The sequence below is a fragment of the Rana temporaria genome, chromosome 8 (genome assembly GCF_905171775.1).
Source record: "Rana temporaria chromosome 8, aRanTem1.1, whole genome shotgun sequence".
Taxonomy (NCBI): Eukaryota; Metazoa; Chordata; class Amphibia; order Anura; family Ranidae; genus Rana; species Rana temporaria.
Genome location: NC_053496.1, coordinates 5,608,372 through 5,635,015, shown reverse-complemented (window position 1 = coordinate 5,635,015; position 26,644 = coordinate 5,608,372). Strand labels below are relative to the sequence as shown.

Sequence of the window (26,644 nt, the reverse complement as noted above, 5' to 3'; positions counted from 1 at the left end):
ATTAAATGACACACAGGTGGGCTCTATTTACTAATTAGGTGACTTCAGAAGGCAATTGGTTCCTCTAGATTTTAGTTAGGGGTATCAGAGTAAAAGGGGCTGAATACAAATGCCCCTCCCCCCCACACACACTTTTCACATATTAATTTGTAAAAAAAAATAAAAAACATTTATAATTTTTCTTCCACTTCACAATTGTGTGCCACTTTGTGTTGGTCTCTCACATAAAATCCCAATAAAATACATTTACGTTTTTGGTTGTAACATGACAAAACGCGGAACATTTTTCAATGGGTATGAATACTTTTTCAAGGCACCGTATGTAACTAATCCAATTATTCAGTCCTGATTTCTTATGATGCAGATTTATCTCTTGGCGACTTTGTGCTTTTATTTTCCTGTATTCCCCCCCCATCAGAGTGGAAGGAGTCTCAAGCTGACCCATCTCCTGCCAGAGCTCAATGCTGATAAAATAATAATAAAAAAATGAAAATAAAAGATCTACACAAACAGGTGCTGAAAGGAATACGGGAAAAAAAAAAACGTAAAGAATTTGGTAAATTACCATTTTTCCCTCCGGCAGCAACCTGGACAGAGTGCCAGTTATCACTCCTGAGCTCAGGCAGTGGAAAGGCCAGCCTCCCATGGGGGCCTTAAAGGCCGACACCGGTTCGACAGGGAGAGAATACAGGTAAAGCAGCAGCACAAACCCCAACCTCCAGAGAGGAAAGGCTGCACCTATTATAACATTTTTTATTCAGTTCTTACAAATGCCATGGCCGGTTCTTTAGTTTCCCATCATGCTACATGTTTTGGTAGTTGTAACACAGATAGAAGGCTGCATTGACTGGCCGAGGCAAATATAATGAACTGGGTTTTCTTTTTGAAGGGAGGAAAGTAAAAAAAATTAATTGAAAAAGCCATGCCCCTGGCGGCAAAGCAAATGACGAAACACGTAGGGTGGTGGCCAACGTGACGTCATCAAGCACGGTGATGTTACAGCCCTGTAGCTTACTTTTAATGCTGGTTTAGCTTCAATTTAATGTGAGGAGAGCATTTTAAACCCAATAAATACTATTTTTAAGCATATACTTTTACTATATGATTTTTTACATGTTTCTGTGCCATGTGAGTGGAGTCTGGGCGAACATTTGGATCACACCATCTACTGTGGGCATGTTTGGGATTTATCCCTCAAGCGTTTTTTGGCTACTCAGTGTGAGAGCCATTGGGTTCTGGTAAGCATCCAACTTTTTTCGCATCTCTACTCGCCATCTGTGCTGGCAGTGCCAAGAGCCACACCCCTCATCAGCAGGCTTTGTATTGGCAGAGCTGAGTAACAGCCACACCCCTCACCCCTCATCCCTGGGAAGCAGGCTTTGTACTGGTAGAGCAGAGTAACAGCCACACCCCTCATCTCTGGGGAGCGGGCTTTGTATTGGCAGAGCTGAGTAACAGCCACACCCCTCATCCCTGGGAAGCGTGCTTTGTACTGGCAGAGCCGAGTTACAGCCACACCCCTCATCCCTGGGAAGCGGGCTTTGTACTGGCAGAGCCGAGTAACAGCCACGCCCCTCATCCCTGGGAAATGGGCTGCTTTGTACTGGCAGAGCTGAGTAACAGCCACACCCCTCATCCCTGGGAAGCGTGCTTTGTACTGGCAGAGCCGAGTTACAGCCACACCCCTCATCCCTGGGAAGCGGGCTTTGTACTGGCAGAGCTGAGTAACAGCCACGCCCCTCATCCCTGGGAAATGGGCTGCTTTGTACTGGCAGAGCTGAGTAACAGCCACACCCCTCATCCCTGGGAAGCGTGCTTTGTACTGGCAGAGCCGAGTTACAGCCACACCCCTCATCCCTGGGAAGCGTGCTTTGTACTGGCAGAGCCGAGTTACAGCCACACCCCTCATCCCTGGGAAGCGTGCTTTGTACTGGCAGAGCCGAGTTACAGCCACACCCCTCATCCCTGGGAAGCAGGCTTTGTACTGGCAGAGCTGAGTAACAGCCACGCCCCTCATCCCTGGGAAATGGGCTGCTTTGTACTGGCAGAGCTGAGTAACAGCCACACCCCTTATCCCTGGGAAGCAGGCTTTGTACTGGCAGTGAGTAAGGCCAGCCAAAGATGGATCGAAATATGGCTGGTTCAGCAGGAGGCATCCAAATTTTGATCAGCCTATAGACAGGCTGGTTGTACTAAAGTTGATTCATCAATCGACTTCAGTACAACCAGCCTTTATGTTTTTTTTGTGATTCCTGCCTGCGGCTATAGCTGCTGGCAGTGATCATTGTATTCAGATGGCTGGGAAACCTCCCGCTGTCAGAATACAATAGCGCAGTGGAAGGGATTCCCCCGATCAACACTGACTGTGTAGCTGGGGGAATCTAACATTTTTTTTCCCTTCAAACCGAGGTTGAAGGAAAGAAACGGCATAATCTATGGCTTGCTTAACAGCCGCACACATTCTTTAATTTCCCATCATGCTACATGTTTGGTAGCTGTAAAGCAGGATGGAAGTCTGTATTGACTGGCCGAGGAAACAATTTCCTGAACTGTGTGCCCTTTTTGAAAGGGAAGAAAGTAGAAAAAATTAAAAGCCACACCCCCTGACGAAGGCAAAGCAGACGACGAAACGCATAGGGAAGTGGCTAATGTGACGTCATCACGCACAGGGACCACTGGAGGGATTCTATTGTGGATGTTACAGCCCTGAAGCTTACCGGTATGCTGGTTTATCTTAAATTTAACGTAAAAGCACCATTTTAAACCTAATACTATTTTTAAAAATATACTGAGCTTTGATTTCTTTTTTTTTTTTTTTTACAGTCTCTGTGCCATGCAAGTGGATTCGGAGCCAACATTTGGATCACACTGATCTACTGTGGGCATGTTTGGGCTTTATTCCATTTTGGGATCTGGTCATCATCTAAACGTTATTCCTATCTCTACTGGGAGCTGTTCAGAATTTTATATTGTTGTTTATAGTAGGTTTTGTATTTGGACCCTTTTCCCGGCTGTTTCAACTTTTTGATACCTACACTAAGCTAAGCGTAAAATTTTAACGTATATAAAAGGAAAATTAAAAGGTGATGCTTACAGGTACCTGACTGGAGAGGGCGAACGTGCTGGCGGGGCTCTTCTTTTTGCTGTTGCTGTTATTCGTGTTGCCCCCTCCAGAGCTCATTGTGCTCCCTCCGGACATCTTCCTTTTCCTCCTCTTATTGGGGGCCTGTCGGGCTGGCTCAGCTGCAAGAAAGAAGGGACAGGTTTTTATATGGCTGTTCTGCAAAAGGGGGGGGGGGGGGTAGGACAACTGTAATGTTTGCTTACCTGGTGGTGCAACCATCCTCTGCCATTTCTGAAAGAGACACGTCTTCAGGCAATCCCGGGGACTTAAACTGTACGTCTTGTGTCGGGACATGAGCTCCTGCATCGGCTCTAGAATTACACAGAGCTGGGAGAGGGAAGGAGAATCATCAGTGACCGAATATTGAAGAGTACCTGTCCTTCACATACACACATTGAATTCATTATTTTCCTCAAAATTCTACAAACAATCCCCCATAACAACATGAAAAGAAGTGTGTCTGAAATCTTTGCAAATTTATAAAAAAAATAAAAAATCCCACGTACACAGGCTCCCACCAGGTACACAAGCGTCACCGGCTCCCCCCCCCCACGTACCCAAGCGTCGCCGGCTCCCACCAGGTACCCAAGCGTCGCCGGCTCCCACCAGGTACCCAAGCGTCACCGGCTCCCACCAGGTACACAAGCGTCACCGGCTCCCACCAGGTACACAAGCGTCACCGCTCCCACCAGGTACACAAGCGTCACCGGCTTCCACCAGGTACACAAGTGTCACCGCTCCCACCAGGTACACAAGTGTCACCGGCTTCCACCAGGTACACAAGTGTCACCGGCTCCCCCCACGTACCCAAGCGTCACCTGCTCCCACCAGGTACCCAAGCATTACAGGCTCCCCCCACGTACCCAAGCATCACAGGCTCCCCCCACGTACCCAAGCATCACAGGCTCCCCCCACACGTACCCAAGCATCACAGGCTCCCCCCACACGTACCCAAGCATCACAGGCTCCCCCCACACGTACCCATAAGCATCACAGGCTCCCCCCACATGTACCCATAAGCATCACAGGCTCCCTCCACGTACCCAAGCATCACAGGCTCCCCCCACGTACCCAAGCATCACAGGCTCCCCCCACGTACCCAAGCATCACAGGCTCCCCCCACGTACCCAAGCATCACAGGCTCCCCCCACGTACCCAAGCATCACAGGCTCCCCCCACGTACCCAAGCATCACAGGCTCCCCCCACGTACCCAAGCATCACAGGCTCCCCCCACACGTACCCAAGCATCACAGGCTCCCCCCACACGTACCCATAAGCATCACAGGCTCCCCCCACATGTACCCATAAGCATCACAGGCTCCCCCCACATGTACCCATAAGCATCACAGGCTCCCCCCACATGTACCCATAAGCATCACCGGCTCCCACCAGGTACCCAAGCGTCACCGGCTCCCACCAGGTACCCAAGCGTCACCGGCTCCCACCAGGTACCCAAGCGTCACCGGCTCCCACCAGGTACCCAAACGTCACAGGCTCCCCCCACGTACCCAAGCGTCACAGCATCCCCCCACGTACCCAAGCGTCACAGGCTCCCCCCCACGTAACCAAGCATCACAGGCTCCCCCCACGTAACCAAGCATCACAGGCTCCCCCCACGTACACACAAGCATCACAGGCTCCTCCCACATACACAAGCATCACAGGCTCCTCCCACATACACAATCACAGGCTCCTCCCACATACACAATCACAGGCTCCTCCCACATACACAAGCATCACAGGCTCCTCCCACATACACAAGCATCACAGGCTTTGCTCAATACTTTTGTAAAGCTCCTTTGGCACCAATTACATCCTCAAGTCTTTGAGTATGATGCTACAAGCTCGGCACTCCTATTTTTGGGCAGTTTCTCCCATACTTTGCAGGAACCTCTCAAGCTCCATCAGGTTGGATGGGGAGCGTCGGTGCTCAGATCTCTCCAGAGATGTTCAATCAGGTTCAAGTCTGGGCAACTCAAGGACATTCACAGAGTTGTCCTGTAGCCACTCCTTTGGTATCTTGGCTGTGTGCTTAGGGTTGTTGTCCTGTTGGATAATGAACCTTCGCATCAGTCTGAGGTCCAGAATGCTCTGCAGCAGGTTTTCATCAAGGATCTCTCTGTACATTGCTGCATTCATCTTCCCCTCGATCCTGACTAGTCTCCCAGTTCCTACCCGCTAAAAAACATCTCCATAGCATGATGCTGTCACCACCATGCTTCACAGGTATTGGTATTGGCCAGGTGATGAGCGGTGCCTGGTTTCCTCCAGACATGACGTTTGCCATTCAGGCCAAAGTATTCAATCTTTGTTTCATCAGACCAGAGAATGTTCTGAGAGTCCTTTGACTGCCTTTTGGCAAACTCCAGGTGGGCGGTCATGTGCCTTTTACTGAGGAGTGGCTTTAGTCTGGCCAGTCTACCATACAGGCCTGATTGGTGGAGCGCTGCAGAGATGGTTCTTCTGGAAGGTTCTCCTCTCTCCACAGATAAATGCTGGAGCTCGGTCATCGGGTTATTGGTCACCTCCCTGACTAGGGCCCCCTCCCCCCGATCGCTCAGTTTTCCTGGGCAGCCCGCTCTTGGAAGAGTCCTTGTGGTTCCAAACTTCTTCCATTTACAGATGATGGAGGCCACTGTGCTCATTGGTGCCTTCAATGCTGCAGAAATTTTTCTGTACCCTTCCCCCGATCTGTGCCTCCATACAATCCTGTCTCCGAGGTCTACAGACAATTCCTTGGACTTCATGGCTTGCTTTGTGCTCTGACATGCACGGTTACCTGTGGGACCTTCTATAGACAGGTGTGTGCCTTTCCATATCATGTCCAATCAACCAAATTTGCCACTCCAAATCAAGTTGTAGAAACATCTAAAAGGATAATCAGTGGAGTTTTGAGTGTCATGGCAAAGGCTGTGATACTTATGTACATGGGATTTTTTTCCCCAGTTTTAATAAATGTGCAAAGATTTCAAACCTCGTTCACATTGTCATTCTGGGGTATCATTTGTAGAATTTTTTGAGGAAAATTGTGAATTTAATCCATTTTGGAATAAGGCTGTAACATAACAAAATGTGGAAAAAGTGAAGCGCTGTGAATACTTTCTGGATGCACTGTATAATAATTATCTCTACAGACACACACACACACACACACACACACACACACACACACACACACACACACACACACACACACACACACACACACACACACACTATGGCCTGTGGAAACCCATCTAAATGGAGTTCAGGTGTCTCCAGAGAAGGTTCTTGTTAATACTACAGCATACAAAGACATTGCAGACAATTGTGCTCTTCTAGCCTTGTGGTAACAGTTTGGTGAAGTTTTCTGTTCCACCTTAACTGTTCCCTCCATGTACAAAGACAGCTCCATAAAGACATGGTCTGACCAGTTTGGTGTGGACAAACATGAGTGGTCCCTATCTCAACCCTAATGCACAGCTTTAGGAAGAATTGGAACACCAATGGTGAGCCAGGTCTTCTCACCCCCACTACCTGGCCTCAACTCTACTGGATACCTTTGGGATAAATTGGACCACCAATAGTGAGCCAGGTCTTCAACTACCTAACCTCAATCCTATTCAACACCTTTGGAATGAATTGGAACACCAATGGCGTGCTTGGTCTTCTCATCCCACTACCTGACCTCAACTGGCCATTGGGACTACAGGGAGTTTCCCGGTGGGCCGGCTTCAGTGACAGCGAACCGCCGCCCCCCTCCGTTTCTTTGTCTCTCCCTTCCCGCAGCGCTCACCTCCTCTCCCTTCCCGCAGCGCTCACCTGGGGGGAACAGAGAAGCAGGGGGAGGACCAGAGGAGCAGGGGGGACGACAGAGGAGCATGGGGGGAGGGGACAGACAGCTGACTTAACAGCGATGGCCTGGGGGTTTGTCACTTCTGCCCAATCTTGTCCCATAAGGGGGGGGGGGGGCACCGAACTGATTCTTTGCCCGGGTGAAATAATGTCTAGCTTCCCCACTGGTACTGCCTATAAAGAGTACCAGTACCAGCCGTTCTACTCTAATAAAGTAGAATGGATAGTGGTTAGTGAAGGGGATGAGGGGGCTTGGGTGGCCAGGGGGGTGCAGGAGTTGTCTGGCTGCCATGGGAGAGACCTGTCAAAGTGGGCCAGTCTGGATGAAGTCCAGGGCCAAATGTTTGTCCCAGTCCAACCCTGACCTGATCTCAACCCTACTGAACACCTTTGGGATGAATTGGAATGCAGATTTGTGAGCCAGATCTTTTCATCCATGAGTACCTGACCTTACAAATGCGCACAAATTCCCACAGACACGCTTCAACATCTCTTTGACAGCCTTCCTAGAAGAGTGGAGGATGTTCTAGCTGCAGGTATATGCAGGTATAACCGATACTTCAGAACATGGACGCCATCTTCGTACCCGGACTGCAGTTCCCACAACCAACAATATCAAAGTCCCGAAGGAAGGGGAGCCCAATTCTCCAAGACGAGTCGAACATGTTTGCAGTCCTACACTAATAAAAGTGACAAATTGTTCTCTATGACTCCTCCTCTACACCCACAATCTCAATTCTTCTGAATACCTTTGAGATCAATTGGACCACCACAAGCAAGGTTTCCTCAACCAACATCAAGACATGGTTTGGCCATGAAACCCTCCAAAATCTGGTATAAAGCCTTTGCAGAAAAGTGGAAGATGTTATAGCTGCAGGCACAACAAATACTTCAGAACATGGCTATTATATTGGTACCTAGACTGCAGTTTCTATGACCAAAGTCCTGAAGAAGGTGGAGCCCAATTCTCCAAGATCCATTGGCCATGTTTTTGTTCATACACCAAGTGATAAATTGTTCTCTATGCCTTTTTATTCATGCATTGCTTTCCTCACCTACCCCCCACAATCTCAATGTTACTTGAAACCTTTGAGATGAATAGAATGCCAATTACGAGCAATGTCTTCTCATCCAACACCAAGACATGGTTAAACCAACTTGGTGTGGAGGAATTTGAGTGCTCTGTACAAATCCCTGACCAAAACCCTACGCAACACCTTTGGGATAAATTGGAACGACTGCAAGCCATTTTTTTGGCGCCCAACGTGGGGCACAACATGCAATCCAGGTCTCGTCCAGCTTCAGTGTCTGATCTCAAATGGGCACAAATTTCTAAAGACACTACAAAAATCATGTGGAAAGCCTTCCTAGAGGAGTGGAGGATTTCAAGTTACAAAGGGGGACCAAGTGTAATGCCCATCCTTCTGGCATCAGATGTCCAACCCAGCTCATAAAAGGTGTGAAGGTTGGGGGTTCACAAACTTGAGAATATAGCATGGGTCTAGAGATTTTTTTCCCCCCAGGTTTTTGACTTTACTCTCGTCACATACAGCTCAGGTAAGTATTTGAACGGTATGGAATAGGGATGTATCCAATGTATAGTGTAATAGTGTAGCTTCCTTACTCGGAGGTAGTTGAGTGTAGAGTTCGATAGTCCACATCTTGTGATGTTCTTTGACAGCTGGTCCAACATTTGTGGGTCCTGGGCCTAAAAAAGGTGAAAGATACAGTTCAGGTGGCAAATCAAAAAATTCATGGCGGATCTATAAAGTGCAAATACACCTATATATAGCCCAACACTATAAAACTTGCATGCTGCTTCTTGAATAACCAGTAAAAACTCTTCTTTAAGTCGCGGATCGCCGCCATTACCAGTATAGCGTCCATAGCTGCTTAAATTCCAGTGTATATCCCATCGTTTGTAGACGATATAAAACTTTCACACAAACCAATCAATATACACTTATTGGGATTTATTTTTTAACCAAAGACATGGAGCAGAATATATTTTGGCTTAAATTTATAAAGAAAAATTTGATTTTTTTGGACATGTTTTATAACAGAAAGTAGAAAATATGGGCCAGATTCTCAAAGAGTTACGCCGGCGTATCAGCAGATACGCCGACGTAACTCCGAATCTAAGCCAGTCGTATGTCTAAATGTATTCTCAAACTGAGATACACTTAAACATGCCTAAGATAGGATGGCCTGCGCCGTCGTATCTTAGGGTGCAATATTTACGCTGGCCGCTAGGCGGTGGCGCTTCCATTGCGGTCGGCGTAGAATATGCAAATGAGTCGTTACGCCGATTCACGGACGTACACTTGCCCGTCGCAGTAAAGATACGCCGTTTCCGTAAGAGATACGCGGCGTAAAGATAAACATGCCCCCTAGGTGGCGTATCCAATGTTAAGTATGGCCGTCGTTCCCGCGTCGAAATTTGAAAATTTTACGTCGTTTGCGTAACTCGTCCGTGAATGGCGCTGGATGCCATTTACGTTAACGTCGAAACCAATGACGTCATTTATCGCTATGCATGTCGGGAAATTTTAGGGACGGCGCATGCGCAGTACGATCGGCGCGGGAACGCCCCCTACCTGGATCATTTGAATTAGGCGGGCTTGCGCCAGAGGATTTACGCTACGCCGCCGCAACTTTACAGGCAAGTGCTTTGTGAATCAAGCACTTGCCCGTAAAACTTGCGGCCGCGTAGCGTAAACTTTACGCCCGCACAGTTTTACTCCAATCTACGAGAATCTGGCCCTATATTTTTTTTTCCCCAAAATTTTTGTTTATAGAAAAAAAAACGTAAAAACCTGCAGAGGTGATCAAATACCACCAATTGAAAGCTCTATTTGTGTGAAAAAAAAAAAAATGATATAATTTTTTTTATTTCGGTACAGTGTTACACGGCCGCGCAATTACCAGTTAACCACTTCAGCCCTGGAAAAATTGGCTGCTAAATGACCGGGCCATTTTTTTGCCAATCGGCACTGCGTCGCTCTGACGATTGCGCGGTCGTGCGATGTTGTACCTAAACAAAATTTACGTCCTTTTTTCCCACAAATAGAGCTTTCTTTTGGCGGTATTTAATCACCTCTGCAGCTTTTATTTTTTGCGTTATAAAAAAAGAAAAAGATAACAAAAAAAGACAATTTTGAAATAAATAAAAAACGCAATATTTTGTGCCTTTTGCTGTAATAAATATCCCCATAAAAAAAAAAAAAAAAAAAAAAAAAAGCAAATTTTCCCTCAGGTTTAGTCCGATTCTACATTTTTTTTTACCAAAAACGCAATAAACGTATATTGGTTGGTTTGCGCAAAAGTTATATCGTCTACAAAATAGGGGGAAAGTTTTAAATAGTATTACTTATTTATTATTTTTTTTTAATAAAAAATGGCGATCTGCGTTTTTTTTCATGACTGCGACATAATGGCGAACACATCGGACCCTTTTGGCGCCATTTTGGGACCATTGTCATTTAGACAGCGATCAGTGCTATAAAAATGCTCCGATTACTGTTGTAAATGACACTGCCAGTGAAGGCGGTTAACCACTAGGGGGCTAGGAAGGGGTTAAGCGTGTCCTAGGGCGCGATTCTGTGTGGGCTACATGTGACAAGACACCGATCACTGCTCCCGATGACAGGGAGCAGTAGATCAGTGTCCTGTCACAAGGCAGAACAGGGAGATGCCTTGTTTACATAGGCATCTCCCCGTTCTGCCTCTGACACGATCGCAGGGCACTGGCGGACATCAAGTTTGGGGGGGGGGGGGCACGGCCACGGAGAGCGTGGCTTCTTAAAGGGGACATACAGGTACGTCCATTTGCCTACCACGGCCATTCTGCTGACGTATATCGGCGTGCAGCGGTCGGCAAGTGGTTAAAGTGCTGTAAAGCAAAAAATGGCCTGGTCATAAAGGGTGGGGGGGGGGTAAAACCTTCCAGAGGGCAAGTGGTTAACTGAACACATCTCTGCATGAATTATAATTTTTTATTAATCCTAGACTCAGAGTTCCCGTTTACGTATATATTGTAGAATTCTCTGCACTTACATGCATGGCGAGGATACTGCGGGGAATGAGTTCTCGATGTTGCCGGATGCTAAAATGCCACGTTTTTATCCTCATCATGTCATCAAACATGAACTCCAGGTATAACCGCCCCTCTACACACACCTGGGAGGAGACAATTTCACAGTATTAATGGAATATCCATCCAAAAAAAAAAAAAAAGAAGGAAACAAAGGAAGCACATCATGCAAAAAACAAATCCACACGTCAAAAGATACATAGGAGGCGATTTACTAAAACTGGTGCACACAGAATCCGGTGCAGCCGTGCATGGCAGCCAATCCGCTTCTAACTTCAGCTTGTCCAGTTTGTTTCGTTACGAATTGGTTTACCCGTTTAATTTTTCTGAAGATTTGAAAATTCAAAAGATTTGAAAAAAAAAAAAAAAAAAATCGAAAGATTCTAAAATTCTAAAATTGTGCAATTCCTTTCGTTCGGAACGAAAGGAATTGCACAATTTTCGAATTTTTAATTTTTTCAAATCTTGATTTTATTTTGCGAAACGGCACAATTTTCGTAAGCGGCACAATTTTCGAAAACTTCAGAAAAATGAAATGGGTAAACTAATTCGGAAGTTTGAAAAATTCAAGAGATTTGAAAAATAAAAAGATTTGAAAAAGTTAAAAGATCCAAAAATAGTGCAATTCCTTTCATTCGGAACGAAAGGATTTGCACAATTTTTGAATTTGAATCTTTAAATTTTTTTTCAAATCTTGATTTTATTTTGCGAAACGGCACAATGGTCGAAACGGCACAATGTTCGCAACGGCACAATGTTCGCAACGGCACAATGGTCGCAACGGCACAATGGTCGCAACGGCACAATGGTCGCAACGGCACAATGGTCGCAACGGCACAATGGTCGCAACGGCACAATGGTCGCAACGGCACAATGGTCGCAACGGCACAATGGTCGCAACGGCACAATGGTCGCAACGGCACAATGGTCGCAACGGCACAATGGTCGCAACGGCACAATGGTCGCAACGGCACAATGGTCGCAACGGCACAATGGTCGCAACGGCACAATGGTCGCAACGGCACAATGGTCGCAACGGCACAATGGTCGCAACGGCACAATGGTCGCAACGGCACAATGGTCGCAACGGCACAATGGTCGCAACGGCACAATGGTCGCAACGGCACAATGGTCGCAACGGCACAATGGTCGCAACGGCACAATGGTCGCAACGGCACAATTGTTGCAACGGCAGAAAAATGAAATGGGTAAACTAATTCCCAAGTTTCGAAAATTCAAGAGATTTAAAAAAAAAAAAAAAAAAAAAAAAAATCTGAAAAAGTTAAAAGATTCAAAAATTGTGCAATTCCTTTTGTTCCGAATTAGTTTACCCATTAAATTTTTCTGAAGTTTCGAAAACCCTACCACTTCGAAAACAAAATAAAAAAAAAAAAAAAAAAAAAAAAAAAACATTAAAAAAAAAAAAATTGCGCAATTTCCTTCCTTTCCGAATTCGTTTACCGGTTTCATTTTTATGAAGATTCGAACATTCTACCGTTTCGAAAATTCCAAAGATTCGATAGAAAAAAAAAAAAAACGAAGATTCGAAAATCTGAAATGATTAAATTATAGGTATTGGAATTTCCTTTCAAATTTGGCTGCCTGTTGGTGAATGTAACCAGGGCTGTTGGAGTCGAGGAGTCGGAGTCGGGGGAAATTTTGGATACCTGGAGTCGGCAAACAATGCACCGACTCCGACTCCTACTAAATTTAGATTGGAATAAAAAAAAAAAAAAGCAAGTTTAAATGTCCCAATTCACAAAAAGTTATAATTAATGACTTCTCTACTGTAAGAATAAAGACCAATGCATGCAGTGCCTCACGTAACCGCAAAACGAACACGTTAAGTGACCGTGAAGAAGCATGCTTTTCATGTGCTTCACTATATGGCACGCAACGCACAATTAGGAGCTGCAATACTTATACTTTCTATAGTGTTGTGTTCTGCTTTTACAGGGAACGCAGCGTCCATGTGTAACCTAGCCTCTCACTGATAAGGGATTAAATAAATATGCTTTTTTGCAGGACTAGAGACACTTGTATAAGTGAAGGGAATGGAGGGCCAAATAGTTCAAGACTGAAGCTGTAAACCATTGGAAAAACTGCTGTCATTTAGCTAAGGCTATAAAAACTTGTAAACTCTGATTGTTAGCTTAAACTTTAAAGCCGACTATGGGATTCTCCTAGGATGTTTATGCCTGCTGCTACTATCCAGCCACTTGATAGTTTTCATTGTGTTTGTCTTTTGCTTAAACTGTGCAATACAGTAGACTGTTGGCTTCCCAGCCAGTAGTCCTGTGGTAGGTTGCATTTCCCTCAAGGAATGTATAAAATACATTCGCATATTAATACAGAGGAGTCGGAGTCGGGGAGTCGGAGTCGGAAGTACATAAAACTGAGGAGTCGGAACATTTATCTACCGACTCCACAGCCCTGAATGTAACGAATACGAATTTATCCGAAGTTACTAAATTACCAGAGATAATGAATTCTACTTCTAAATGAATGGAACGGAATGAATTAATAATAATTTTTATTATATATATATATATATATATATATATATATATATATATATATATATATATATATATATATATATATATATATATATATATATATATATAAATTATTATATTATTTATACAGACACACACACACCATTCAAAACTTAAAAAAATAACGTTTTTCCATTGGGCTACACACGGTACAATACAGAGTGCTGTATCTGTGAAACCTTGGTTGTTATAACAATAACTGACCACTAGATGTCCCCCTTGTTATTTCAATATATTAGAAGCCCAGATCTGCAAGCGCAAGCCCCCGAGTTGTGATTGGTTGTCAGGTCCATTGGGTTGCTGTTCACAGTACAATCTTGATGATAAAAATTTTAAATTAAAAAACTGCTTTCAAATTGCCGGCCTCTTTTCCTAAACTGGATAGGCAGATCAGGAAATCAATCACTTGACATGGCGGCACATCTGTTTTTCGGTCAGGGGCTCAGAAAGCGACAACTCCAGACACAGCCAGGCAAACGGCATTTTTAGGAGGTTGGCAATGTTCACCGGGTCCCTTTAAAGCGCACAGGTACGCAGTTACGGCACCTTCACAACACTGAATGTATTCTATGGCAAGGTGTACTGGAGAGTCTATTGATGCCGACTGCTGGAGGATCTATTGTCGCTGGTGGGGATCTATTCTTTTATGGGAGTCCATTGTCGCTGGGTAGGTCTATTGTCGCTAGTGGGGATCTATTATTTTGTAGTGATCCATTGTTGCTGGGTAGGTCTATTGTCGCTGGTGGGGATCTATTATTTTGTAGTGATCCATTGTTGCTGGGTAGGTCTATTGTCGCTAGTGGGGATCTATTATTTTGTAGTGATCCATTGTTGCTGGGTAGGTCTATTGTCGCTGGTGGGGATCTATTATTTTGTGGGGGTCTATTGTCGCTGATGTGGATCTATTCTTTTGTGGGGGGGGTCTATTGTTGCTGGGTATGTTTGTCGCTGGTGGGGGATCTATTTTGTGGGGGTCCATTGTTGCCGATGGGGATCTATTTTGTGGGGGTCCGTTGTTGCTAGGCAGATCTATTGTCGCTGGTGAGGATTATTTTGTGGGGGTCTTTTGTTGCTGGGTAGGTCTATTGTCGCTGGTGGGGATCTATTATTTTGTGGATCTATTCTTTTGTAGGGGGGGGGGGGTCTATTGTTGCTGGGTATGTTTGTCGCTGGTGGGGGATCCATTTTGTGGGGGTCCATTGTTGCTGGTGGGGATCTATTTTGTGGGGGTCCATTGTTGCTAGGCAGATCTATGGTCGCTGGTGAGGATTATTTTGTGGGGGGCTTTTGTTGCTGGGTAGGTCTATTGATGCTGGTGGGGGATCTATACTTTTGTGGGGGTCTATGTAAATTCTTTGAAGCCTGAAACCATTCTACTTTAAGCCATAGTGTGTGAATTAGCCCCTCCCCCACCCACACACACCCCTACGTACCCCTCCCCCTCCTTACCTGTGTGAACATGGGCTTCCCATGCTGTGTGACCATCGTGCACTGATCACAATCCAGAGAAACAAAGTTATTGTGGAATGACTCCTTGGGATGTTTGAGGACGTAGTACAGTTCTGTGGCCCCTCCCTCGAATATGCTGCGGAAATACCGGGGAATGAGCGTCCTTCCAATTGCTAGAAAGAAAAAGACAGATCCACGTCACACGGATGTCCTGAAGGCCACACCTCTGAACATTCCCCATTGGCCAGAGACTGGCAAGCAGAGCCCTCCAGGTTCTTGGTTGGTGGAGGATTGCAGAAGCCCTTAGAGCTTCACCTACAAAAAGGAGGAAGATTTTCCGCTGAAAACCTCAATAAAGTTTTTTTTTTTGAACGCCCCCTGGCTGCCAGTGTGTGAAATAGCCCAACAGGGAACAAGAAAGGGCCAATCATGCAAATGGGATTGGCAATTGGCACTCAACACAGAAGTGAGATACAATCACTCCAGGTATTCGTCTGGGAGGCAATGACCCTTCCATGTCCTCCCCAGATAATCGTCTTGGAAGGAAGGGTTCCTTCTAGAGGTACAACCTCTCAAGACAAGGGTTTAAATCAGGAAGGAGCCATCTACAGCTACAACCTCTCCAGGTAATGGTCTGGAAGGTAAGGACCATTCTAGAACCAGGACCTCTCTAGGAAGGAAGGACTTTACAGATATGACCCCTCCAGGTAATGGTCTTGGAGGGATAAAGCTTTCTAGAGCTACAATCACCCCGGGTAATGGTCTGGGAGGGAAGGACCCTTCTAGAGCTACAATCACCCCGGGTAATGGTCTGGAAGGGAAGGACCCTTCTAGAGCTACAATCACCCCAGGTAATGGTCTGGGAGAGAAGGACCATTCTAGAGCTATGACCTCTCCAGATAATGGTCTTGAAGGGAAGGGTCCCTTCTAGCGTGCCAACCTCTCAAGACAATGTTTTAAGCAGAGAGGAGCCTTCTAGAGGAAGGGAAGGGCCATTCTAGAACCCTGACCTCTTTAGGCAAAGTTCAGGGCAGGAAGGACTTTACAGCCATGACCTCTCTATGTAATGGTCTGGGAGGAAAGGACCTTTTCTAGAGTTACGACCACTCCAGGTAATGGTCTGGGAGGGAAGGAGCCTCTTCTAGGAGTACAACCGCTTTAATGTTCTGGGCAGGAAGGACTCATCTACAGCTTTGACCACTCTAGGCAATGGTGAGGTAATGAAGGACCCTTCTAAAGCTACAACCTCTCCAGGTAATGGTCTGGAGAGAAGGACCCTTCCAGAGTTAATACCCCTCTCCTGACTATTGCCTGGAGAAGGACCTTTCTAGAGCTACAACCTCTCCAGGTAATGGTCTGGAAGGCAAGGACCCTTCTATAGCTATGACCTCTCCTGGTAATGGTCTGGTAGGGAAGGAGGCTATTCTAGGACTACAACCGCTTCAATGTTCTGAGCAGGAAGGACTCATCTACAGCTACAACCACTCTAGGCAATGGTCAGGAAAGAAGGACCCTTCTAAAGCTACAACCTCTCCAGGTAATGGTCAGGAAGGGAAGAACCCTTCTATAGCTATGATCTCTCCAGGTAATGGTCTGGAAGGGAAGGACCCTTCTATAGCCATGACCCCCTCCAGGTAATGGTCTGGAAGGGGGGAACTTTTCTAGAGCTACAACCACTCCAGGTAAAGGTCTGGGAGGTAAGGACCCTTTTAGAGCCATATCCTTTCCAGGTAATGGTCTTGAAGGAAGGAGCTTTCTAGAGCTACAAGCACACCAGGTAATAGTCTGGGAGAGAAAGACCCTTCTAGAGCTATATCCACTCTAGGTAATGGTCTGGTAGGGAAGGACCCTTCTAGAGCTATGACCTCTCCAGGTGATGGTCTAGGAGGGAAGGAGCTTCCTAGAGCTACAACCACTCCAGGCAGCAGTGTGGGGAGTAGAGGACTCTTCTAAAAAGGTCCCTTCAAATATTTATCCTCTTCTCCAACCCACCTCACTTAAATAAACCTCTCAGTGATTGACCAAGGCAGAATAAATATTCACAACCCAATACTTTGTAACTTAACACTACTGGAGAACACTCAACAGCAGCAGGCAGAAGCAATTGATGTCTCAAACCCTGAACCCCCCCAGGGCCGCAAGGTTCCCGACAGTGGCAAAGCACTCTATGGTCTACCTAGTCCAAAGCCAGATAGACCCTACCTACTGACTCAGGGACCTACTGAAGCTGGTCCTCCAAATCTGACGATCGTCACCAGAGCCTACTAAAATATTCAATCTAGGTTGTAGTGACAACTAGATTTGGATTTCCCTTCCAAAGCATTGACTTTGGATACACTTTAATTCTTCTTTTGCAGGTTACAGAGCAAAAAGCTAAAATCCCATTGGCTGCTGAGGAAAGCGGTGCCATTTTTCTTCAGCTTTGATTTTTATTGGATGATGAGGACGGATTGTGTTAAGTCAAAGTACCTGGGGCACCCAACACCGGGGAGAGAACTTACTGTATCTCTTTGGTCCATCCTCCAAGCAGAAGGTGATGGTCAACATGGCGTCATCTTCAAAGAACTCCGTAGTGAAAGCATCCCACCAGAGATTATCACATTCCTGGGAACAGAAGAGACATTTACAGCATCATCTGAAATCCACCACATTCCACCAGCCCACGCCACCCCACCGACACAACAATCCGTTCTTCGTCCATCCTCACTATACGCTTCAAGATAAAGGTCTTCCAGGACAGGACTCCATTATTGTTCCCCCATAGCCACATTTACTGTGCTGACTAATAATGAGGTTAAATGTTAATGGCCTCATAGTTTTTTTTCCCCAAGATGCATCTGTGATTTGCCACCCTAGAATGCGGCCTCTGCTGCCCTACCACACATCCATTGTGGCCTCTGCTGCCCTACCACACATCCATTGTGGCCTCTGCTGTCCGTGTCCCCATTGGAGAGATTTCCCTTATTCCAGTGACGCCAGGCCGCCCAACGCAAGGGGCAGGGGGGAAACTCCTCCGCCGAGTCGCCCAACGCAAGGGGCAGGGGGGAAACGCCTCCGCCGAGCCGCCCAACGCAAGGGGCAGGGGGGAAACGCCTCCGCCGAGCCGCCCAACGCAAGGGGCAGGGGGGAAACGCCTCCGCCGAGCCGCCCAACGCAAGGGGCAGGGGGGGAAACGCCTCCGCCGAGTCGCCCAACGCAAGGGGCAGGGGGGAAACGCCTCCGCCGAGCCGCCCAATGCAAGGGGGAAAACGCCTCCGCCGAGCCGCCCAACGCAAGGGGCAGGGGGGAAACGCCTCCGCTGAGCCGCCCAACGCAAGGGGCAGGGGGGAAACGCCTCCGCCGAGCTGCCCAACGCAAGGGGCAGGGGGGGGGGAAACCTCCGCCGAGCCGCCCAACGCAAGGGGCAGGGGGGGGAAACTCCTCTGCCGAGCCGCCCAACGCAAGGGGCAGGGGGGGGGAAACTCCTCCGCCGAGTCGCCCAACGCAAGGGGCAGGGGGGGGGGGAACTCCTCCGCCGAGCCGCCCAACGCAAGGGGCAGGGGGAAACTCCTCCGCCGAGCCGCCCAACGCAAGGGGGCAGGGGGAAACTCCTCCGCCGAGCCGCCCAACACAAGGAACTCTCTGACCACCAATGTAAACGGGAACTTCCATTTTCACAGTCTGGATTATATTCTTCATTCTATTTAAATGTTCTATAATCTACTAATCATGCGAATGCAGCATGCGCTGTACATCTAATCCGTTTAGCAGGGATTCCCCGCGACCCGAGAACCTCTATTCATGGTACAGAAGGTTGGGAAAGCCTGCCTCAGACACAAATCCAGTAGAAGTCGGTGACCTACCTCCGTCCAATTCTGCAGACGTTTGTTCAGTTCAAATATTCTGTAGTCTGTCTGGTTCCCGTACGGCGTGTGTCTCCTGCGGGGGGAATATAAAACCGGGTCAGTAAACGAAAACACTAAGAAAATGGGAAAAAAACATCACCGCCATCAGCACTTCACCAAAAAAATAAACTGCTGTGAAAAAAAAATATATATTCTAAGAATATAGCCCCCCCCCCTCCTGTTAAAAGGGGGTGGGGTCTTTTATCTGATTTTACATTTGAATGAAATTTGAGTTTATGGCCTGCATTTAAAAGGTGTGGGGGGGGCGTCCTGACATACAGAGAAAAGCAGACTTTTTAGAGGCAGAGAAAGTCCTCACCCAATCCCAGGCTCCAGGTACGTTGGCGGATACATCGGAGTGGGTCTACAAGACAGAAGAAGAGAGATTGTAATTAGAGGAGGAGGAGTAGAGCCTCTTTCTACTGAGAAAAGATCGGATCGTTACATTCACACACACACACACAAGCTACTGAGCAACACAGATCTGCTCCGCCCAAAACGGTTCGTCAGCATCTCACAACCGGAACTGAAAGGGCTACGTCCTCTCAGCCAAATTCTCCAATCAGAATCCATGCTGCGGGGCAGAGTGTCAAATCATCTGGCTTTTAAAATTTGCATACCCCCCCCCCCCGCACTATTGCATCAGGCCTGAGGGCTCTTGAGTGGAGTACTGATGAGATGTTTTCAGGAAGCACAGAGGGGCCCCAGTGATTACATCACAGTGTAAAAAATAAGACATAAAAATGTAACATTTTATTTAACCACATAAAAATGTTACTAAACCCAGGAGTCTGCAGTCACTACATCTGCTCTCCCCAGGAGCCTGCAGTCACTACATCTGCTCTCCCCAGGAGCCTGCAGTCACTACATCTGATCTCCCCAGGAGCCTGCAGTCACTACATCTGCTCTCCCCAGGAGCCTGCAGTCACTACATCTGATCTCCCCAGGAGCCTGCAGTCACTACATCTGATCTCCCCAGGAGCCTGCAGTCACTACATCTGCTCTCCCCAGGAGCCCGCAGTCACTACATCTGCTCTCCCCAGGAGCCCGCAGTCACTACATCTGCTCTCCCCAGGAGCCTGCAGTCACTACATCTGGTCTCCCCAGGAGCCTGCAGTCACTACATCTGGTCTCCCCAGGAGCCTGCAGTCACTATATCTGATCTCCCCAGGAGCCTGCAGTCACTACATCTGCTCTCCCCAGGAGCCTGCAGTCACTACATCTGGTCTCCCCAGGAGCCTGCAGTCACTACATCTGATCTCCCCAGGAGCCTGCAGTCACTATATCTGATCTCCCCAGGACTCTACAGTCACTACATCTGATCTCCCCAGGAGCCTGCAGTCACTACATCTGCTCTCACCAGGACTCTGCAGTCACTACATCTGGTCTCCCCAGGAGCCTGCAGTCACTATATCTGGTCTCCCCAGGAGCCTGCAGTCACTACATCTGCTCTCCCCAGGAGCCTGCAGTCACTATATCTGCTCTCCCCAGGAGCCTGCAGTCACTACATCTGCTCTCCCACAGTACATATCAAGTCAATATCAAAATGCCTCGATGGGGTGGGCGTCGCCGGGTCTGGAGGAGCGGGCTGAATTTGCATAGCCAATCGCCCACATGCGATTATAAGCTTTTTTGTTTTTTTGAAGTCCAATAAATGAAAGGGGCGGGCCCAGGGACAGTCTTGGCTGGGGGAGGGAGCGATAGATGATGCTGGTCGTCCTCCAGCCAAGAAATGAGGCAGGCTCTTGATTTGCTGCTGCGTCTAATGGTGAGAAGCTCACAGTGTGCAGTAAAATCAGAGTCAGTCATTTCAGTCCAGATGAGGAACCTGCCCAATGAAATGAAGGATTCCCCCCCCTCCGAAACGCATTTGAAAACTCACCTTTTAGGCGCATTTTGTATACGCCACATTCAGGGCCGTACTTACCATTGGGCTTGACTGGGCTCAAGTCCATCGGCCCCCGCCCAATAGGTGGCCCCGGGCTCAATCGCGGTAACCCCCCGCTCGCGGCAACCCCCCCTGCCCACAATTTTGCGGCAATCCCCAGTTCGTGGCAATCGCGGCACCCCCCCGCTCAACAACTTCGATGGATGTAATCCTTGGCAGCCCCCCCTGCTCAACAACTTCGATGCTCCAGGGGGCCCCTTCATTGCAGCTGATCGATCGGTCGGTGCACTCCCCCCCCAGCTCAACAACTTCGATAGGTTGGTCTGCGGGTAAGGCCCCCCACCCCCTCAACAACTATGATCGGTCGGCGCTAACCCAACCCACCCCCTGCTTCTCTGCTCCAAGGGCCCCCTTCGATTATTAAGCCCAGGGACCCCCACCACCCCAAGTCCCTGGCCACGTTCAGAAGAGCTGGGAACACAGCCAGTGCATGAGGTCCATCTTTATGGTCATCTGGTGATCATGCCAAGTAACACACTTCCTATCCTGGGGGAGGGGGTGACAACGCTGCTCTCCAGAGGTGCAGTGCAGTGAGCATTGTCGCCCCCCCCCCCAGGACAGGAAGTGTGTTAGGACTACAGTACCCATCCCCCCCCCCCATAAACATGAATAGTAAAAAAATAAAAAATAAAAGTACGATCACAGGATATGCTCCAGGTACCTACCCCACATCCCGATCCAGCATTGTGCCCGGGTGGAAGGGGGGAAAGGCGTTGCCGTTCGGGGGCTCCTTTGGCGAGTACAGCTTGAACGACTTGGAGGAACAGCCTGCGGGAGACAAAGAAAGGGGACAGCCGGCGTTACACAGCGACAAGGACAAAAGAGACAACTTCGAGTTCTTTACACAACAATGTTACCAAATATTCTACAAATTCATGTGAAGGATCACGAAAGTAAGTACACCCCTCACATTTTTTTTGTAAATCTTTTCTTGTGACAACACTGAAGAAATGACACTTTGTATCTACAATGTTGTGTAGTGAGTGTACAGGGGGGGGGGGGGGGGGGTGTACAGCTTGTATAACAAATAACTCAACACACAGCCATTAATGTCTAAACCGCTGGCAACAAAAAGTGAGTACACCCCCTAAGTGAAAATGTCCAGACGTCTATTTCCCAAAGACAACCTCTGGATATGATTCTGAGCACGTGACCTCAACTTCTTTGGTGGACCATGGCGAGGCGGGGGGAGGGGAACCCGTCCTGTTATACCGCTGGATGGTCTTGGCCCCCGTGCTGCAGCTCAGTTTCAGGGTCTTGGCGATCTTCTTATATCCTCGGCCATCTTTATGTAGAGACACAATTCTTTATATCAGATCCTCAGAGAGTTCTTTGCCATGAGGGGCCATGTTGTCCTTCCAGTGACCAGTATGAGAGAGTGAGAGCGATAACACCAAATTTATCACACCTGCTCCCCATTCACACCTGAGACCTTGTAACACTAACGAGTCACATGACACCTGGGGAGAGAAAATGGCTAATTGGACATTTTCACTTAGGCCCCTTTCAGACTGGGGCGGGAGCTGCGGTGGCGGTATAACGCCGCTAAAAATAGCGGCGCTATACCGCCGGAATTGCCGCGGGTATCAGCCGCTAGCGGTGCGGTATTAACCCCCGCTAGCGGCCGATAAAGAGTTAATATCGCCCGCAATGCGCCTCTATAGAGGCGCATTGCGGGCGGTATTGCCGCGGTTCCCATTGTTTTCAATGGGAAGGAGCGGTGAAGGAGCGGTATACATGCCGCTCCTCTCACCGCTCCAAAGATGCTGCTGACAGGAGATTTTTTTGTCTCCCGCCAGCGCATCGCCTCAGTGTGAAAGCCCTCGGGCTTTCACATTGAGTCTGCAGTGCAGGAGTTTTTCAGGCGGGATAGCAGCGCTATTTTTAGCGCTTTACCGCCTGAAAAACTCCTCAATGTGAAAGGGGCCTTAGGGGTGTACTGACTTTTGTTGCCAGCGGTTTAGACATTAATGGCTGTGTGTTGAGTTATTTTGAGGGGACGGGAAATGTACACCGTTATACAAGCTTTACACTCACTACACAACATTGTAGATACAAAGTGTCATTTCTTCAGAGTTGTCACATGAAGAGATACAAGAAAAGATTTACACCAATGGGACTGAGGGGTGTACTTACTTGTGTGGAGATACTGTATATATGCTGTACACTTGTTCATTCTTAACTTTTCAATACAGTACATTTTTTTTTATTTTTTACAAAAAAATAACACAGACAACATTCTCACATGTAGTCAGGCCTGCTTGAAGTGAAACTCCGCTTTCATTTCCTGTAAAGGCCGTGTGCGCACATTAACCACTCGTCTACCGGGGCTTTTTTTTTTTAACTTTTTTGAACATGTTACAAATCTGCATAGGTTCTTTTTCCTTTTTTTTTATACATTTTTTAATATATTTATTTTTTATAAAATGTGTATATATATATATACATACACACATACACATATATATACACACACACACACACACACACTTTTTATAAAGAAAATATTTTATAAAAAAATATATACACATTTTATAAACAATCTGCATATTATTTTCTCAAAATTACCCACTCCCCCCCAGGAAGTATATATTGTATGAAAATACCCTCAGCAACAATACTGTAGATCCCTCCCAGGCAACAACAAATACCCCACAAGAAAATGCCCTCAGCAACAGAAGACCCTCCAACAACAATAGATCCCTTCCAACAATAGACCCCCCCCCCCCTGAAAATACTCAGCGACAATACTATAGATACACCCCAGCAACAGTAGACCCCACACAAGAAAACACCCTCGGCAACAATATACTGTAGATCCACCCTAGCCACAATAGACCCCCTCCCAGCAACAATAGACCCCTCCCGGCAACAATAGACCCCCTCCCCCACAAAAAACAACCTCAGCAACAATACTGTAGATCCTCCCCAGAAACAACACATCTCCCAAAAAGTCAGCAACAATAGGACCCCCCCCCCCAGCAACAATAGATCTCTCAGCAACCAGCATCAATAGACCCTTCCCTCAACTGTAGATCTCTTCTTCCAACAACTGACAACTTCGGCAACACAAAAAAAAAAAAAAAAACTTTTTTATTTTTTCCAGTGTATATATATATATATATATATATATTTAAAAGAAATAAAAAATGAGATAGAATATATATATATATCTATCTATCTATGGGCTGTGCGTTAAACGCGATATTAACGGCGTTAACGCAAACCCATGTTAACGCCGTCAATATTTTTATCGCGCGATTAACGCAGGAGCCCTCGGGGTGGACGTGCAGAGTGTGCAGCGGCGCGGCGCGGCTTACCTTCTCGCTGGATTCACAGGCAAGTTACTCACCTTGTCCCTGAATCCAGCGATGCCACCCCGCTGTGTGATCGGCGATGCCACCCCGCTGTGTGATCGAGCGGGTCCTCCTTGCTTGGCGGGTCCTCCTCGCTCGGCGGGTCCTCCTCGCTCGATTCACAGTGCCTGTGTGCCGCCGAGCTCCGTTCCCTGCGACGTTACGACGCACGGGAGCGGAGAACGGCGCCAAATTCAAAAAAGTAAACAAACACAATACACACAGTATACTGTAATCTTATAGATTACAGTACTGTATGTAAAAAATACACCCCCCCCTTGTCCCTAGTGGTCTGCCCAGTGCCCTACATGTACTTTTATAAAATAAAAACTATTCTTTCTGCCTGAAAAACTGTAGATTGTCCAAAAGTGTCCCTTTATGTCAAAAATGGTTTTAGATCAGCTAGAAAACAGCGATCATAAATTATAATCACTTGCAGAATTGTGCGATATTTGTGGGGAAATTCGTCATAAATTAGATAGATTAATCGTGAGTTAACTATGACATTAATGCGATTAATCGCGATTAAAAATTTTAATCGTTTGACAGCACTAATATATATATATATATATATATATATATATATATATATATATATATATATATACATATATATATATATATATATATATACACATATACATACATACATACACACATACATACATACATACACACATACAAACAATACTATATATACGCACATACATATATACACACACACACTATATACACATACATACACACGACACTACAAGAGGAGATGAAGAAATCTTTGATGTACATCCCTACAGGGGACAGAGCCGGGGTGACCCCCCCCAAGTGACCCCGCTCCTTTGTTCCCTGGCGGGGGGGCATGTCGGGGACACAAGTCCTTCTGTCTCTTTTGTCTCCTTCTCTATAGAGAATTCCAGTCTTTGCCCCGCGTGGCAGAAGCGGCCGTCACCTCGCCGGGCGGATTAAAGCGGAAGCTGCGGGCCCCTACATTGGGTTCAATGGCAACTCCAATGGGGATTTTTATCTGGCAAATATTAAAAGCTAAAAAAAAAGAGGCGGCCACAGATGGAGAACAATAATCACTGGATGTAAATAATCATACTTTTCTGGTGTGTAGTTTTCTATAATAGATGTAGATGGGGCAGTCAGATTCCCTCATTACATAAGCAGGCTTTGCTTCCTGCTGACACCACAGATCAGGTCCGTCTCATCGAAAAACAGAATGTCTGCGCTCTTTAATCATGTCACCCACAGTGCACCCGGCAGCCCAAGACCGTCTGATCATTGCCGGGGGCGGGATGGCATTCAGAGCATCACAACAAAAATACGTTTTTTTTTTATTACACCAAAAACATGTTTTTTTTTTCATTAAAAAGTATTTAAAAAAAGTATACATTTTATTTTAACTTAAAGTAGTATACATTTTAAAGTATTTTTCTATTTTTTTTTTACTAAAAAGAATGATTTTTTATTTTTTTACTAAACATACATTTTTTTCAATGAACTAAAGGCAAAGCTTCCCCCCCCCCCCCCTCCAATTTGGATAGAGTAAGAGTCGGGTATTATTTTTTCCCATTGGGGGGTGGGGGAGATTTCACTTTGCTTCCTGTCCCATAGCCAAAAACAGGAAGCGGAAAGAAATCTCTCCAATGTGAGAGAATTCCTGGTGGTCACCGGCCCTTTCACTTTTGGAGACAAGAGAAAACAGATAAGAGGGTGAATCTTCCCAACGGGGACACAGAGGGCCAGATTCACAAAAGAGATACGACGGCGTATCTCTGAGATACGATTGTCGTATCTATGCGCCTCATTCATAGAATCAGTTACGCATAGATAGCCCTAAGATCCGACAGGTGTAACTGTGTTACACTGTTGGATCTTAGGCTGCAATTCTAGGCCGGCCGCTAGGTGGCGATTCCATTGCGGTCGGCGTAGAATATGCAAATGACTAGTTACGCCGATTCACGAACATCCGCTTTGCCCGTCGGTCTAAATTTACGTAGTTTCCGTAGAGATGCGTCGCGTAAAACTAAAGCTGCCCTCTAGGTGGTCTAGCCAATGTTAAGTATGGCCGTCGTTCTCGCGTTGAAATTTGAAATTTCACGTTGTTTGCGCACGTCGCCCGTGAATGGTGCTGGACGCCATTTACGTTAACGTTGAAACCAATGACGTCCTTGCGACGTCATTTAGCGCAATGCACGTCGGGTAATTTTAGGGACGGAGCATGCGCAGTACGTTCGGCGCGGGAACGCGCCTAATTTAAATGGTCCCCGCCCCATTTGAATTAGGCGGGCTTGCGCCGGGCGGATTTACACTACGCCGCCGCAAGTTTACAGGCAAGTTCTTTGTGAATCAAGCACTTACGCTGTAAACTTGCGGCGGTGTAACGTAAATGGGATA

The 26,644-nt window shown here is 46.9% G+C and overlaps 1 protein-coding gene across 9 annotated transcripts in view; it reads right to left on the bottom strand.

Annotated features, from left to right (window-relative positions):
- LDB1 (LIM domain binding 1) overlaps positions 1-26,644 on the bottom strand; it is a 181,315-nt gene that overhangs the window by 8,136 nt on the left and 146,535 nt on the right. For 4 of the 9 annotated variants that reach the window (XM_040361224.1, XM_040361232.1, XM_040361230.1 and 1 more), the window contains exons 2-10: positions 21,557-21,659; positions 19,263-19,307; positions 18,902-18,977; positions 17,561-17,663; positions 15,060-15,232; positions 11,016-11,138; positions 8,584-8,667; positions 3,328-3,451; positions 3,095-3,243 (exon numbers count right to left, since the gene is read on the bottom strand). In XM_040361224.1, coding sequence (XP_040217158.1) covers positions 3,095-3,243; positions 3,328-3,451; positions 8,584-8,667; positions 11,016-11,138; positions 15,060-15,232; positions 17,561-17,663; positions 18,902-18,977; positions 19,263-19,307; positions 21,557-21,659 — 980 coding nt within the window. Of the gene's footprint in view, positions 1-3,094; positions 3,452-8,583; positions 8,668-11,015; positions 11,139-15,059; positions 15,233-17,560; positions 17,664-18,901; positions 18,978-19,262; positions 19,308-21,556; positions 21,660-26,644 lie in introns of all 9 variants that reach the window. The other 5 variants (XM_040361226.1, XM_040361231.1, XM_040361233.1 and 2 more) reach the window with 3 other exon arrangements.